The sequence below is a fragment of the Alnus glutinosa genome, chromosome 13 (genome assembly GCF_958979055.1).
Source record: "Alnus glutinosa chromosome 13, dhAlnGlut1.1, whole genome shotgun sequence".
Classification (NCBI taxonomy): Eukaryota; Viridiplantae; Streptophyta; class Magnoliopsida; order Fagales; family Betulaceae; genus Alnus; species Alnus glutinosa.
In genome coordinates, this window is record NC_084898.1 from 244,925 (window position 1) to 260,783 (window position 15,859).

General features: G+C 36.4%; 3 protein-coding genes across 5 annotated transcripts; 2 read left to right on the forward strand and 1 right to left on the reverse strand.

The window, feature by feature from the left end:
- The first annotated feature begins 2,393 nt into the window (after positions 1–2,393).
- LOC133854931 (WAT1-related protein At3g30340-like) lies at positions 2,394–5,201 on the forward strand. Its single transcript, XM_062291214.1, has 7 exons — positions 2,394–2,455; positions 2,974–3,243; positions 3,483–3,545; positions 3,619–3,735; positions 3,849–4,239; positions 4,573–4,724; positions 4,826–5,201. Exons 2-7 carry the CDS (start codon positions 3,062–3,064, stop codon positions 5,007–5,009), a joined length of 1,089 nt encoding a protein of 362 aa, XP_062147198.1. The 5' UTR covers positions 2,394–2,455; positions 2,974–3,061; the 3' UTR covers positions 5,010–5,201.
- Positions 5,202–8,783: 3,582 nt separating this feature from the next.
- LOC133854497 (uncharacterized) lies at positions 8,784–9,269 on the reverse strand. Its single transcript, XM_062290732.1, has one exon. The coding sequence runs from the start codon at positions 9,267–9,269 to the stop codon at positions 8,784–8,786; it is 486 nt and encodes a 161-aa protein (XP_062146716.1).
- Positions 9,270–11,153: 1,884 nt separating this feature from the next.
- Positions 11,154–14,615, forward strand: LOC133854920 (uncharacterized). Of its 3 annotated transcripts, none has more exons than XM_062291194.1 (7): positions 11,156–11,522; positions 11,623–11,932; positions 12,589–12,723; positions 12,809–12,851; positions 13,907–13,963; positions 14,062–14,176; positions 14,271–14,615. In XM_062291194.1, exons 2-7 carry the CDS (start codon positions 11,730–11,732, stop codon positions 14,399–14,401), a joined length of 684 nt encoding a protein of 227 aa, XP_062147178.1. In that variant the 5' UTR covers positions 11,156–11,522; positions 11,623–11,729; the 3' UTR covers positions 14,402–14,615. The 3 variants fall into 3 exon arrangements, with proteins under 3 accessions (XP_062147180.1, XP_062147178.1, XP_062147179.1); XM_062291195.1 differs by having other exon boundaries at positions 11,156–11,479; XM_062291196.1 differs by lacking the exon at positions 13,907–13,963 and having other exon boundaries at positions 11,154–11,932.
- Positions 14,616–15,859: the final 1,244 nt, after the last annotated feature.

Genomic DNA, 15,859 nt, shown 5'->3' on the forward strand with positions numbered 1-15,859 from the left:
TTTTCAAAACTTTGAACAAGAAAAAGATTGCTTATACTTATAGTGATGTTGTATACGTGTGAAGACGAGCGATAATGCAATTGACTTATTACCCACCCAAAAAAAAAATTGGCTAACACAAGGGCCTCCCAATTGGAAGGCGGTAATCCTAAGCCGTCCATCCACACTATGAGGAGGGTCGGAAATTTTGTACACAACCCGAAAATCTGACACTAATCCAACATGAAATTTACGAATTAGAATTTGAGGTTCTGACCCGTTGAATTAAATGAATCGGGTTAAAATTGACTTATATGTAGTCTTATACTCATGTCTCGGCTTGACCCGATAAAACAAAAAGACAAGAACTTATAATTTTGTTATATATGCTGATTCACTTCTAAGAGTTCATTATCAATCTAACGTGGACAAGGGAAAAAAAATGCCATACCATTGGTCATCGGGTCCTTCTCACTCAAGTAGTTGCTATCAAGTAATTTCTCCTTGTTCTTAACAAGGCATTTTATTTTTGTCCCAACTCAGAGACAAAAATGTCAGCATATAATATCGAATGATGTTTGCAAGGGGAATCCTATTGATGATCTAACCTATTAAGAAAACTCGTTATACAGTTAACAGTGATATATATATATATATATATATCATTATTGTTGGTATGACAAAATAATTTTAGGATCCCAAAAAAGTAGAAAAAGAATAGAATAAAAATAACTGAATCACACAAGACATTATTGAGTGTGTTTTTTGGCTTAACAAGCCTACATCGACAAGGAGAGACAACGATGAGAAAATTCACTATCAAAAGATAAAGTACAAAGAGTAGTAAAAAGAAAACTTCTTAAAATCTAAAGATTTAATACACCCAAATCTTAGTCTCAAAAAAAAAAAAAAAAAAAAAATTATTGACAAAAGAATTAGGTAAGATGGTCATACATAAAGGGGGGGGAGGGATGCATTTTGAAATATGGATTTTGTCCGGATGCATGTACATCAAATGAATCGATCATGGAAGTCCTAATCATCTCTTTTCTTTTCAATATTATCCTGTTTCTTCTTGTTGCTGCCGTTAGTTTTGTTGCTGTGACTTGAACTACTCCCACCACTACACTTCACTATACTAATTTCACTCTGACAGTGACAGAGAAACCTGCAATCACTGTATCAATTATTTATTGTTAGAATTGTTAGAATATTTGTCATGTTAAGTCGTGATTTAAGTTACCTGCATTAAAGGAATTGAAAGACCGAGGGGGGCCCTATTAGCTGCATTGAAGGAAATGTAGTACGAAGGTACAAAAGGCTTTGATAATGAATGGTCGTGGTCATTCCTCAAGGTTGTCATTCGGCATATGGAATCGTTATCTGTTATCAATGGCCAGTTCATGCTTGATAATCAGAGAAGAGCATGAGGCCTAGGGAACCTACACCAGAAAGCTCTAGACATGGACAGTCGGTATCTTTGATTATGTCACCCATGCCTGTAGTTATGAATGAATGTACAGGGCCCCCAGAAAGTCTACTTTTCCTCTAATGAATGAAGGAAAAAGGACTTATTCCTGGCTACCCACAGTCCATGCTAGATCTAGTAGGGAAGACCGGCATTGTTGCTGTGCATGGTTCTGCTCACAAATTCATTAGAGGGTCACTGCTATATATCTCTTATTGCTCCTGCAGCAATTAAAGATCAGCTTTTTCCATATATATATTGATAAGTTGATCAATTGAAAAAGGAATAAAAGAAAAAAAAAAAAATCAAGACTTAAACATGATCACGAGTTTTTCATACTTTCCACATTTCTCTGCGTAGATGGCATTTTACATATCCTTCAGGCAGATTGTGGAAGCTGAATCAGATTTAATCTAAGAAACTTTTAAATCGGAGTTTGACAAATTACTACGAAGGGTTACAGGTATGTAATTGAAGAACTAATTCCATCCTGTCAACTATTTGAAGTACATAGGGAAGATTTTGACCAATGTGAAATTGACATTCTTTTACAGGCAAGGAAGAGAATCATCAGAATCTTGAAGCAAAATATGGCAGAGAGGAGAGCTTCTCCGAAAACTCATAATGATATGCTTGCTGAGCTTCTAGGAAACGAAAGTACAAAATATGATCTAAGCGAAAGCAACGAGCAGATATATGATCAAGTATTTGGGATTTTGTATTCAGGTTATGAAACTGTCTCCATTACAACGATGATGGCCATCAAGTATCTCTATGGTCATCCCAAAGCTCTTGAAGAACTTAGAGTGGGTCACAGTTTTTACTTATCGTGTTTTAATATTTAGCCTACTAGATTTTGAAGCTATCAAAGATGTAGCCACGTGGAATGCTACCTTCGGTTTGAAGTACCTAGTCTAGCACTTGACTGTAGCAGTGGCAGGTGCATCAAATTTCCCCGGATGAGTTGTCCAGACATCCGACCAGTGCTTTCTTCTCAGCCTTTCCAGTGTAAGATTTGACACATTGTTCTTGCTTCCCATGTTATAGATATGAGGATGCTGTTCATGCTGTTTCAAAGATGAGGTATTAGATGCTATGAACAGAGGAGGGGGAACCATGGAAGAGTATCTATTTTCCCTGCACCCCCACTCAAAAGATGCCTATAAATTACATCTAAGATACATAACCAAAAAAGCTTGACAACGTGAAGAACATTACCCAAGTAAAACCTAGAAGAAAATTCAAATGGAAAACTCATGGCCTATATTGAAACTAGCTACAACTTTTGGGGGATGGGATCATGCATTTATGCTCCATAATTTGGTATGACCCTGGCAAAACGATTCTCCAATAGTCTCCATGGTTGGAAAGTAACAGTCAAAAGAAAGCCAAAAGAAGGGAATAAATATTAAACTATTGTCAAAGTTGGTTGCTTAAAGCATGGATGTGATTTGAAGAATTTAATCTTGCTTTGTGCCCACTTATTCGGGATCCAGTTTATTTAAACCTACAAATGTTTGTCTCAGCTGGTGCGTTTTTGAGCATAATAATTTTGTGAAGAGTGATAGAAGAAGCCTCACTCTGCCTCCTACATTGCTGAATAGAACAGCTAACATGAAGAGTTTTGAAGAATGGAAACCTTTTATTATAATGGTGGCAATCAATTTTGCCTTTGCTGTTGTGAATATTCTTCTCAAGAAAGTCCTTGAGGAGGGAATTAATCATTTGGTCCTTGTTACATACCGGCTGTCAATTTCTACCATGTTCTTAGCTCCAATCGGCTACTTTTTGGAAAGGTAGGAAATCCTAAAACCTCAGTTCAGCTATTTTGCTGCTTTGGAAACTCTTTATTTATTAGTCATGTTCATGCAGGATAATAGAATCAATTCATTGAGCTGAATTCTGACTTCCTGAGTATAGTAGTATCTAGGCCTATTCAGTCATAGATCTCCGAGTCACGTTTATTCTCTTTATCCCTCTTCTTTCCTTTTTCAAATTTTGAGTAACACGCTACATAAACTAAGTTTGCTTGCAGGAATAGCAGACCAAAGCTCACACTTCGTATCTTATGTTACCTCTTCTTCAGTGCAATCATCGGGTAAGTAATTAATATTCAGACAGATTCATGGATTTACCATCTGTTTCTACAGCTAAGTAATTCTTTCCTGCAGGGCATCGCTAACACAATACTTCTTCCTTCTTGGAATTCAATACACCTCTGCTACTTTTGCATGCGCCTTCATCAACATGGTGCCCGTGATTACATTCCTAATGGCATTACCACTTGGGTATGTATGGATTATCCATTTCAAGATTTTTGAGTTATACTACTGTACGTCTTGTGAAAAAGGAGATCACTTCCACTCTCTCTTCTGTTGGCTTCACATATTTTATACTACAGGTTGGAGACTGTGAACATAAAGTGCAGCAGCGGAAAAGCCAAAGTACTTGGTACAGTGGTGTGTGTTGCGGGTGCCTCACTATTGACACTTTACAGAGGAATGCCTTTATTTAATCACTCACAGGATCCCGCTATCCAGCTCAACTATGCCAAGAAGACAGAGAGATGGACCATCGGTTCAGTAGCTTTAGTTGTAGGAACCCTGTTTTGGTCTTCATGGTTTCTTTTACAGTCAACTATAGGCAAGAGATACCCCTGCCAGTATTCTAGCACTGCTATTATGTCCTTCTTTGGTGCCATTCAGTCGGCTGTCTTGAGTTTGGCCACCAGCAGAAACTTTTCTGCTTGGGTTCTGAAGGGAAAAATAGAAATCATAACTGTCCTGTTTGCTGTAAGTATACCTTTCCTTTAATTCTAACGTATTTTATGGAAATATTGGTAATGCTATCTGAAAGTATGGACTTCCTTGTCAAGTTGAGAAAAAATGGCTGCATATTGTTCAATCTGAACTTTAATTCAACATATATTTTCATGAATATATTGTTCATGGTGACCAAATATATAGTCCCCCTTTCCTTTGTATTGCTCACAAAAAAAAAAAAAAAAAAAAAAAAAAGAAGCTAAACTTTATCCTTTGTTTTCTTTCAATTAACTAAACCAGTATTATTCTGCATGACTTCTTCGTTAGTTGACGTGTGCATGAATCATTGACGCGCGCATGCAGGGCATGATAGGATCTGGCCTGTGCTATGTGGGTATGTCGTGGTGTGTCAAGAAACGGGGTCCAGTTCTCACAGCAGCATTCAGCCCCCTCGTTCAGATAATGACAGTCATGTTTGATATCCCCATCCTACACGAGCAACTTCATCTTGGGAGGTGATTTATTCTAATACTTTCAGAACTAGCTATATATAACTTTTTGCATTAATACTACCTTTATATTGCTAACTTTCTTCATATTCACTCTAAATAAGCAGTTTGTTGGGATCCATCGTTGTAATTATTGGATTGTACGTTCTTCTGTGGGGTAAGAACAAGGAGATGAAGATTTGTGTAACAAAACTAGCCCAAGAAGCTGAAGGGATCAAGGAACAAGAGTCGCAGTTGCAAGTCATCGCAGTCCCTTGTGATTCACGGTGCCATTCAGGCCAAGCTGCATAATGCTTTTCCATCTGCAATAACTCTCTTTTGCTCCTCCTAATTGTTATTATATATAATTACCTTCCATTCCTTCACCTTCTCTATCTCCAAGAAAATAAAGATGAAGAAATTTTCCCCTCCAGCTGTGATTGCCAAATCTGTCCGGCCGAGAACTCCCTATCAGTGTCATGGTCATGGAAAGTTTCTAAAATGCTAAAAAAAAAAGAAAAAAAAGAAAGAAGAAGCTCAATTTGAATATTCCACTACCATTATACGATCCTTGAAATGGAGAGGAACCATGCATTACATGGTTTAGATAGTATCTAATGATGTATATATTTTCGTCATTTAAAATTAAAGTCTAATTTAAACCAACTTTAATTGGGAAGTAACAAATTTGAACGCAATTGAGTGATACACCCTGGCCTGTTAGTCTGCCGCGTTAACAAATTGCTCATCTTAAGAATGCACTAATTATATTTGCGCAATTATTCTAAAAGGATTAGTCAATTTATAGTTAAAGCTCCTTAAAAGCACTTAACAAAACTCAATCTCATTTAGCAAAGAAGCAAATAAAAGGAATTAGGCCAGGATAATTCATCAGTTGTATTGCATTGTATTTATAGACTTTACAGAGCATAGATTGTTACAGAAGCTAGAATTAATTAATGTGGTTACAAGTGGATATACAAAAACTCAGCTAACTATGTACAATTACAATTGATAAGTTATCCCAATGACAATTATCATCGATCGTGATTAGATAAAACTTGATCAGTAAGTTGTCTAGCGGAAACGCTTGAATATACTCTGATAGGAACACTTGAATGGCCTTGAAGATGATTTGCAGAAGATGCAGTAGTGGCGGCTGTATTGTTTGTCTGAAAGGCCTGAATGTGGGCTTCCGGCCATCGATCTAATCTTGTGTAGAACTTAGTACCTATATGCACACTTTTATATGTACTAATTCTTTGGGATGTCACATCTTTGATAAAATTGCAGTCAATCTTTTAATATTGTTGTTGTAGAATGTATCATATATATTAAATTACCAATGGAGAGTGAGATTTATGTTGGATATATAATTTTATTTTCCTTTTATTCCCTCCCCATGCATCAGTGTTTCTAGCTTCCTCGCCTTATAGATCTCAAAAGTTTACATGAAATGAAAGGGAAAAAAAAAAAATCTCAAACAAATAACTGAGGATAAAGTTATAGTCCTTAAAATATTGCAAGTTGCGTTAATAAATTATTTTAGGAACGACTTGACTTGGGTATGATGCAAGTCGCCTCAACGATAGTTGTTAGGACGAAATCGGTGAAAGGTGACGAAAGGTGTAATATCCTTGCAAAATATTTTGCTACATTTAAGAGTGAGCAAAAACGGGCGAACTCGCCCTGCCCCGCTTCTCCCACCTTGTCCCTAAAAACATGATTTTTAGTATTTTTTTTATGGGGTATGGATTGGATTTTAACTAACCCGTGCGGGGCGGGGCGAGGCCCAAGTTTAAGTTATTTTTTCTCCGGATCCCCACCCCACCCCGCCCAGCCTCTCGTGAATAAATAAATAAATAAAAATTAAAAATCCCTAACCCTAATACACTTAACATCATGTGCCGCACCCCACACCCCCTCTCATTTTTCTTTTCTTTTCTTCGTCTTCCAAAGAATTCTCTGATTTTCTCCAAACCTGTGCTCCTAGCAAGGGTCTGGTTTTCAAAGATGACTGAGAGCTGCTGATTTCTTGGCAGCTTCTCCATCCATTTCCTGTGTTTGTCTAAGGATGGCCTTAGAATGTGAACAGCAGGATACGCCACTGGACGCCGCTATTTGAAATCCATGCATGGAGGAAGAAGTCTACGTTCTAGGGTCGCTTTAAGACAAGTCTGGGAATTAATTTTGCAATTAGTGGCGTGTCAACAGTAATGTAATTTTAACATGTCACTAATTAGTAACGTGTTAAAAAGTAACACCTTACTAAAATAATTAGTAGCGTATTAAATTTGGCAAGCCACTAAATTAGTGACGTGTCTCATTGACACGCCACAATTTAGTGGCGTGTCAAATTGACAATCCACGATTTAGTGAGGTGTCAAATATTAAGTCGATATATATATATATATATATATATATATATATATATATATATATATATATATATATATATTTAAAAAAATTAAAAATTAAAATGTTAGTGACGTTCAAAAATTGACAAGCTACTAAATTAGTGACGTGTCCATATGACACGCCATTAAATTGTGGCGTGTCAATGAGACCCATCACTAATTTAGTGTCGTGTCAAATGTGACACGTCACTAAATCTCATCGGCTCCCATTTCTTTCTGTTTCTCTTCTTTTCTTCATCTCTTGTAATTCCTTTGCCATTTTGTTTTTAATGTTAGGTACCTGGAGGTTGAGAGAAGGAAGCAGGGTTTTTGATTTCAGGTACACACACATGGCTTCAGGTTTTTTTTCTTCTCTTCTTCTCCTCTTTTCTTCTTCTCTTCTTTGTTAAAATGCTTGATCTATGATTCTTCCAGTAGAATTGTGCTTGTTCTAGTTTATCTCTATTTAATCTGTTTGGATTCTTCGCATATTTTGGTTGATAGCATGTAAGAATACATTTTTTTAATAAAATTTCTCCGCTCCAGACTGACTTGCTGCTATTGCATCTTTGAGTGGCTTTCAATTTTCGAGCGAAGCAGGTATTGGTGAATTTATGGTCTTTTGTCGAGTAAAGCTGAAATTTGATTTATTTGATTGATTGTATATCTCACAATGGTGCTTCATTGGTGGCAGGGAAGACAAGCCTTTTAGGTGCCGGTAATATTCAAAAAAGTGCCGGTAATCCCAAAAACAGAGTTGCCCATCTCATCTGTTCCGACTTCTTTCTTCTTTTTTTTTTTTTTTTTTTTTTGAATATACAATTTTAGTGACATGTTGACACTAAAAAAAAAACACACATTTTTATTGTCGACACGTCACTAAAATTTAAATTTATTTTATTTATTTTTTTATATTGAAATTTAGTAAGGTGTTAAAAATTGACACGCCACTAAATGTCAATTAGTCAATAGTGACCACCGAATTAATGGCGTGTCAAACCACAAAAAACGTCACTAAATGTAAACCACTAAAAACAATTTTTTTTTTTTTGTAGTTGAAGCAAGGAGTCCATTCTCATTTTTAGTTTGTTTGTTTGGTTTAGTTTAGTGTTTGGTTGTTGCAAAAATCGTTGATTTGTTTTATATATTGTTTGTGATTTCTCTATGATTTGTTTGGTTCGTGATAAAATTTGGCTTTAGTTTCTCATTTTCATGTTTCTAAATCTAGGCTTTCTTTAGAACCCACCCCACTCCGCACAACCTGCACCCCCCGCTCCGCATCATCCCGCACCTCACGAATTCTCTCTTTTTTCGTGTGATTTGCAAGTGTAATTTTCACCCCCCACAGAAGTGTAGGATGGGGCCAAAAAAGGGAAAAAACCGCCTTCCTTCCGCTCGCCTCATGCTCACCCCTAGCTACGTCAACTGAATTATCGCGTCAACAAATTTAGGTTGCCTCATGAGCCCGAGAATGCCCAAAGCAAAAGCCCAGTCCACAAAACTAATTTTCTTTTTTTATTATCTTTGAGTATATAGAGTAGATATATATATATATATGCTTAACAACAAAGACAGTACACACAAAACATACTCTTAAATAGTAAAGCAGTTATTTGTAGATAATTAAATTAAGCTTCTTCAGCCCTCCTTGTTTATATCATCTGGATTTTGATTATTCATGAGCTCGATCTCAGTCAGAATGGTCGGGGGTATGGTCGCTTTTCAGGTTTTCCTTGTCTCTTTTCTTTTCCAGCTTCTTTCCGCGCTTGTCTGGCTTATGGCCTTTTCTCTCAAAGAAGTCGGAGATGTCCAAATGAACACCCGGGTCGTTGCTTTTGTAGTTGCCACCCATCATGATCGAGTTGTTGATGGCTTGGAAATTGCTGTTCACGTAGGTGCTCAGCGGCTCAGGCTCCCCAAATGAAAACCCATGATCAGCAGGATTGGGTTTCTCGTCCAGCTCACTTCGCATGGTGGCTCCAGTGTTGGTTCCAGCAAGCGTGATGATTCTTACACCATGATCATCATCTAGATCATCCTCATCCTGCAAATTGCTCGAACCTGATTTGTGAAGATCTGAAACGCGGTGAGTCATGGCAGTGACCATATCTTTGATTTCACGGTCAAGTTGCTTGCGCTTCTCGCTTTCATTTGGCTTAACTGATTCAGAGTCCATGATGTTGTGTGGAGATAGAAGATCGGGGAAGGTGTATGGCTATGGCTATGTACAGAAAGTTGGAGTGGGAACTTGGTTTATATATAGATAAGAGGAGGTGTACGTACGTAGGAGCTAGCTTCTGATGATCATCTGTTTATTGGAATAAAGGAAGGTGATGGGTACGTTGCTTACATGGCAATGCAGGGATTTGATTTATTCTGTTCCAAAAGAGAAGGATTACTTGACAATGGGTTTTCCCTGCTACTGCACACAAATGCTTTTGTGACTCTTAAGCTCTTGGTTTATTTGGAAGCTTTGGAGGCCGGGAAAGAATCATCCTCATATATATATATATATATATATGATTTAGTGAAAAGAGAGCTTCCCTCTTTCCCTTTTGGCACATAATTACCAGTTTCATTAATTGGTAAAGAAAATGAGGGGACAAAGAAGAAGAGAAAGAAACATGGAGAGTACTAGAAGAAGGCCGATCCAGTTCCCAAACCATTTTCTCTAATTTGGGTAGATAATGGGAGAGTTTATATTATTAACGAGGACGTTAATATGCATCTTGAATGACGTTGCTATCGGTAATAAAGGAAGAATGGCTTATTAAATCAAGTAAAAAAGATGCCATCCTTGCCAAAATCAGAAAATGACACAAATGGATGCCTCTAGGCCAGCCTGGTTTCCGTAAAACAGGATCAAATTAATGCTTCAAGAAACCTAAAATTTTTTATTTTTTTTATTAGTTTTAACGAGGCACGAATATTAATTATACAAATAATTAAATTTATTATTTTGTCGATTTAATAATTTATCCCTTATTTTAATTAAAATAATTCATGTATTAAAATTTATTTATTGAAAAATGAGTTTGAGTCAACATTAAAAAATTAATTATAAAGTTAAAAATAATTAAATTTATTAAACTTTTATAAAACGATAATTTAATAGGAGCTGAGTTGCTTTTATTAATATTATTAATCCATGCCTTTTTCATTACACCCACTCGAAAATGTTATCCTGGGCTTTTTAATTAGGTGGTGCAATGATGCGCCTGATCCGGTCCAATACTGAAATAAGAGAAGAGAGGCCCAATAAGGCCCATTTGTTTGGACAAACTTGAAATTTTTTTCTTATAAAAGAGTAATGTTACTATTCACACTAATTTATCCCATTTATTTTATACTAACTAACGTAACTAACATCATAAAGGAATGTGATCATTTCTATTTTATGGTCAGAATTTAGAGTTGATGCAACTAACGGAATACATAAAGTCAATATTGAAACGCCTTTAATTTTTTTTTTTTTTTTCAATAATGTATAATTATGTACACCGATAGATTCATTAACTTTAAATGGAGAGAATCATTGTCCAATGAAAAATCACTTAAAATGCACTATAATGTATATTCATGTACACTAGTTAATCCACTAACTCTAAATGGAGAGAATTCTTATCCACTGAAAAATCACTTAAAACGCACTATATAAACAGATGTAAAATAAAAATAGTAAATAGATATGAAAATCAACATTTCTAGGGCAAATAGACTTAATCGGGACTCTCTCAAATTTCGGGCCCTATGTTGTAGCACGGTGCAGCAACGCTTAACAAAACCCAAAGTTTTGGTAGTTCCTATCCATCCTTTTTTAAAAAATAAAAAAATTAACTTCAAATATTCTAATTTTGTTTATTTGTTTATTTTATATCACATTAATCATTTTTTAAATAAAAAATTCACTGCAATGTATAAAATATGTTTTTTTTTTTTTTAAATTTTATATCACACCAATTAATTTTTATTACAATAAAAAATAAAATAAATCAAACCAATCTCTACATAAAGACAACCAATATGATCAATGGGGTCTTTTTGGAGCTATTCAATTAATTGGTTTAACGTCCATTAAAAAAAAGGACTGCTTCATGTTCTTCCGGTGCGCATATTTTCACTTTTCTGAGGCAGATGATAAAGAAAAGGACTTAAATCAACCACTACCCGTCTTTGTGAAGTAACCAGAAACCAACCACCAATGACCAAGCTAACCAGTGAGAGATGGAAGGGGGTGATGAGTCATAGCAGCGAGCGATGAGCGATGGGCGATGGGCGATGGGCGATTACCCACTACCAATACATGATGATATGATTCTTGCGGTTGCTTAGGATTAGGATAAAAAATTTAATTAATCCCTTCATTGCCAAAATTCCAATCCCCAGGTGCGAGAGTTCGATCTTCCTTTGCTGCAACAGCGTATATTAGGTTTCTCTCTTTGTATTTAATTTCTGGGTGTTTATGGTTTCGCCCGGTGGGAGGAATCTTGTCAGGTCTTTTGTCATGCTCTTTGTGTGTTTGTCAATAGGGTTAAATGGACTTTTTTGTTAAGTTTGTTGTATTGGGATCGCAAATTGCGTGATTCGGTGGCTTGGTTAGTGGGCGAGGGAATTTTGGACTGCAGTTTGGCATCAGATGCTGAAAGACACGGGCGGTGATGGTGGTGTTCCTGACCTGGAGAACCAGTCGGCCAACGCCAACGCCAACGCCAACAATGGTGATCAAACTCCCGGACCCTCTGCAAAGTTGTCAATTGCTTTGGACACCTCTAAGGAAGAACAACTGTCTCCTAAAAAACCTTATTTGTCCAGGACTGCAAGTTCTTTGGAGCTATGCAGGTATCTTAATACTTCTGCTATGGTAACTGCATGCGAAACCCAGCAGCTTGATACACCCACATTCAATTTATTAGAGGACCAAAATTGAAGGGAGAATATGTAAACTGGGGTTTGATAGAACATGAGAAGGAGAATATATGGAATGGTTCAATCTTTTCAATAATGTCTTCGTCCTCCATATATTGATGCTTCAATGTCTTCGTCCCCCATGTATTGATGCCTTGTTTTGCTTCCTTTTATTGTTTTTAGGAATTTTATATTACGGCCTCTTTGCCCTTGTTTTTCTTGCATATTATCCTTTCTATAATGTTCAAGTTATTTTGTAAATTGTAGGTTATTCACATCTGCTCAATTGATCATAAGGATTTTTTTTTTTTCTAATTGCAATTGGGGGATTTGAAAATTTTCTAAAGCGTCTTTATCATTCACATACATATAGGACTATTTAGATGACTACGTACCTTCACTTTTTTCACTTTGACTGCATGATCAGAACTTATGGGGTATGCAGTTTTGCTTATTTTCGTGGTGGAAATGGAGTTAGATGGATGTAGGCAGCAGTGGATCATGCCTTAGAATTACTTATTGCTTTATCTTGCATTGTAATTTCACAAAAAAGTTCTGGAACCATCATAATAGGTTGTTTTATTCTTCAGAGTTTGTCAGCAGGAGAAAGAAGAAGTTCTAATAGAACTTGGGTGCCACTGTCGAGGTGGTCTTGCCAAAGCCCACCGGTCATGCATAGATACTTGGTTTTGTACAAGAGGATCAAACAAATGCGAGATATGCCAGTAAGTTTTTTCACTAAACTTGTCCATGATTCGGATTATCTCAGTTTTGAAGGATACTATAATATGGTTTAGCGTTTTTATGCAGACAGATAACTGCAAATGTGCCACCTCCAGTTTCACAGACCAGTGTACGTATACTTAGCCATTTTTGAGTGCAAAGAGTTCTCTTAAACAGCTGAGGATATTCTTCGCCATTTCTATTAATTTATTTAAGATCTTCATTGGTTAGCAACTTGAATGAAATTTAACACTAGTTCGTTGCATCTTTGTGATATCATATCCACATCAAATGAGAAACTTCTTGGATATGTCTCAATAGGTATTTTGTTGTTCATTATTAAGTAACATAATTTGTTTGATTTGTTACACATATTTGATACTTATTGAATTGTATTGGATGCACCGAAATGTTCAGGATATGACCTTCTCAAGAATAGACTTATAGACATGTAATTGTTAGTAACAACATTTGAAGGGTTTATGACATATGTTTTGAATGATATCTAACCTATGGATGCTCTTTTGATTAGACCAATACAGTATACATCATAAAATATTCAACAATTGGACAAAATTCGACTTGTATTAACAAAAAAGAGGACATTTATTTATTAGCATATCCTCGGTGCATCATATCCTAATTTTTCAAGATAACCCACAACAGTGGTTTCAAACCCCTAGTATATTAATCTGGACACTTAGAGAATATGATCCAATTGAAGAAGTAAACACATAAAAAGTGTCTATGGGGTTTATAGTAATTTACAATATGTTCAATATCCTCAATATTTCTTTGAAATTATTTTTGCCTCTGGATTTTTTTAACAGTCTTCCAAAATCTGAAAACCTGACTGTTCATTGATTTTTCTAGTTTAACAATTTGGTCTCAAAAACTCACTTCCGCAGGCTCGCATAACTGCGGACATTAGGCCTTTGGCTGAACACACATCAGGTTAACAAAAGTATTAAGTTTAGTAGCGTGTTTGAAAATAGAAAAGGGAATTACGATGTGGGGAAATATAGACAGTAATTTGTTTTCTTTAGACTTACTGTTGGCAATTACTGATGCTTCTACATTACCAAGAAACAGAAAAGTTGATGCATTTATGAAATTCAGTTAAGAGTATATGTAGCGCCTAATAGACATGTCTGAATTTTGATTCTCTCTTGTTTCATGGAGCAGACAAATTACTGGGTTTGGAGGATTGATCCAAACTTTAGAAATCAGGATCGTGAAAGGGTAATGGGTCACTATGGTGTACCTGCTGGATTTATTCTTATTTTTGTGAAATTAATATTCGTTGTTGTGATTTTCGCATCCAATGAACTTTGTACCAGGGATGTCTTAGTCCACTTTGGGTGGCATTTTCAATCCTCATTGGTGGTCTTCTGTTGGATGTGCTGATATCCATTACCCTTGGTATCTCAGCACTGCCGGTCAACATTATAATCGGTACATAGATCTATATTTGTTTGTCTTCAATTCTGCTCATTCTTCCCAAATGACGAGTTTGTTGGATGATGGTAAAACCTCGAGACATTTACAGGTGTTATTATTGTGCTTGGACTTGGGACTGCACTGCGACTTGCTGTTGATGTCTTTCATGAGTGGAGTTTGAGAAGAGTTGTGCAAAGGGTGGAAGCAAATGTGAATCTTGGTTACCATCCTGCTTTATAGGTAAATTTGTGTAAAATGAAATCTACAACTTACAATTCACCTCTTAATTTATTGTGTACTGTGAATAATTGTTCATGTTGTTTTTTGATTTGCGAGGGTATCTTTGTTAGTTCATATTTCGGTGCACCATGGTGCAATGGGGAACAATTGTTATTCTCTTAAATTTGTTGGAACTTTTCATTCATGTTTGAAATGAAAATACTTTATTTTGATCCCTCGGCTTAGACACACGAGTTGTTCGCTTGATGCAATGATTTTGAATATAAATCATTCCGTGGTAGATCCATATTCTTGATTTGTGAGGCAAGAGATGGGAGCAAAATGAGTTCGTAGGCTGCTGACACTTGAGGCTAAAGTAATTGGCAAGGATTAGGATTTCCAACAATTGAGGATCTCCTACAATTGGGAAAGCAATTGTGAGAGACACTTATGAGCTTATTGTCTGAATTGGGGCACCCCTTTTCGAGCAAAGATCCCACCAGCCCAAGAATGTGTCTAAGCAGCCTGAACACTTGCTCGAACACAATCTCTGCAATCCGGACAGGGGATTGTAGGAAATTCAGATATATTGGCAAGAGGGTCAATTTATTTTGGGCCCTCGTTTTTGAGATGGAAAGGCAAATATTAAATCCACGCAAATTAAACGCTTCTTTTACGGACGCGTGACATGCACGCCTGTGAATTCATTGAGATGAGATGCCACCTCGGTGACGTGAGAGAGGTAGATGGGCTGAAGTTGGGTCAGACGCTTTCGGCGAGAAAAGATTGAAGCATGTGGTTGTGTAGAATAATCACCTTTTTTTTAAGGTGGCGCCTCTTTATTGGGTCTGCAGCCCTTTTCTTCTTTTCCTTTTGAGTGTCAAAAGCCCTTTTCACGGTCTTCTGACTCTTCTAGCTATAATTCTCATGTCCAATTCTTTAGATAAACGTTAACCTGGCAGCAGAATTTTTAAATTTTATTTATTTGAGATAATTACATTTAACCCCCATAATTTATCTATGGTGTGGCGATTTACTCTTTAATATACCAAAAGTGGTACATGACCCCCTCCGAACTTGCCAATGTGTGGCAAAATCAACCTTCCGTTCAATCGACCGTTCGTTTGGACGGAAAGTCGGTCACGTGCAAGTCACGTGACTCAGGGAGGATTTCTGTCTTAAACGGTCACGTGACTTGCATGTGATCAATTTTCCATCCAAACGAACGGTCGATTGGACGGAAGGTTGATTTTGTCACACGTTGGCAAGTTCGGGGGTCATGTACCAATTTTGGTACATTGGGGAGTAAATTGTCATATCGTGGATAAATCAGGGGGGTTAAGTGTAATTATTCCTATTTATTTTTTAAAATATATACCTAAAAAAAATTATATTAAATTAGATTTTATTGTCCTTTTTTAAACAAAGGAAATATCAAAGAAACCAATAGTTATAGTTGTATACTACTTATTAAAAAAA

Bases quoted from the DNA above. Each gene is read 5' to 3' on its own strand.
- LOC133854931 (XM_062291214.1), top strand. From the start codon at position 3,062: ATGAAGAGTTTTGAAGAATGGAAACCTTTTATTATAATGGTGGCAATC. The intron at 4,240-4,572 runs GTAAGTATACCT...GCGCGCATGCAG, and splicing joins TCATAACTGTCCTGTTTGCT to GGCATGATAGGATCTGGCCT. The intron at 4,725-4,825 runs GTGATTTATTCT...CTAAATAAGCAG, and splicing joins GAGCAACTTCATCTTGGGAG to TTTGTTGGGATCCATCGTTG.
- LOC133854497 (XM_062290732.1), bottom strand. From the start codon at position 9,269: ATGGACTCTGAATCAGTTAAGCCAAATGAAAGCGAGAAGCGCAAGCAA.
- LOC133854920 (XM_062291194.1), top strand. From the start codon at position 11,730: ATGCTGAAAGACACGGGCGGTGATGGTGGTGTTCCTGACCTGGAGAAC. The intron at 12,724-12,808 runs GTAAGTTTTTTC...GTTTTTATGCAG, and splicing joins AACAAATGCGAGATATGCCA to ACAGATAACTGCAAATGTGC. The intron at 12,852-13,906 runs GTACGTATACTT...TTCATGGAGCAG, and splicing joins CTCCAGTTTCACAGACCAGT to ACAAATTACTGGGTTTGGAG.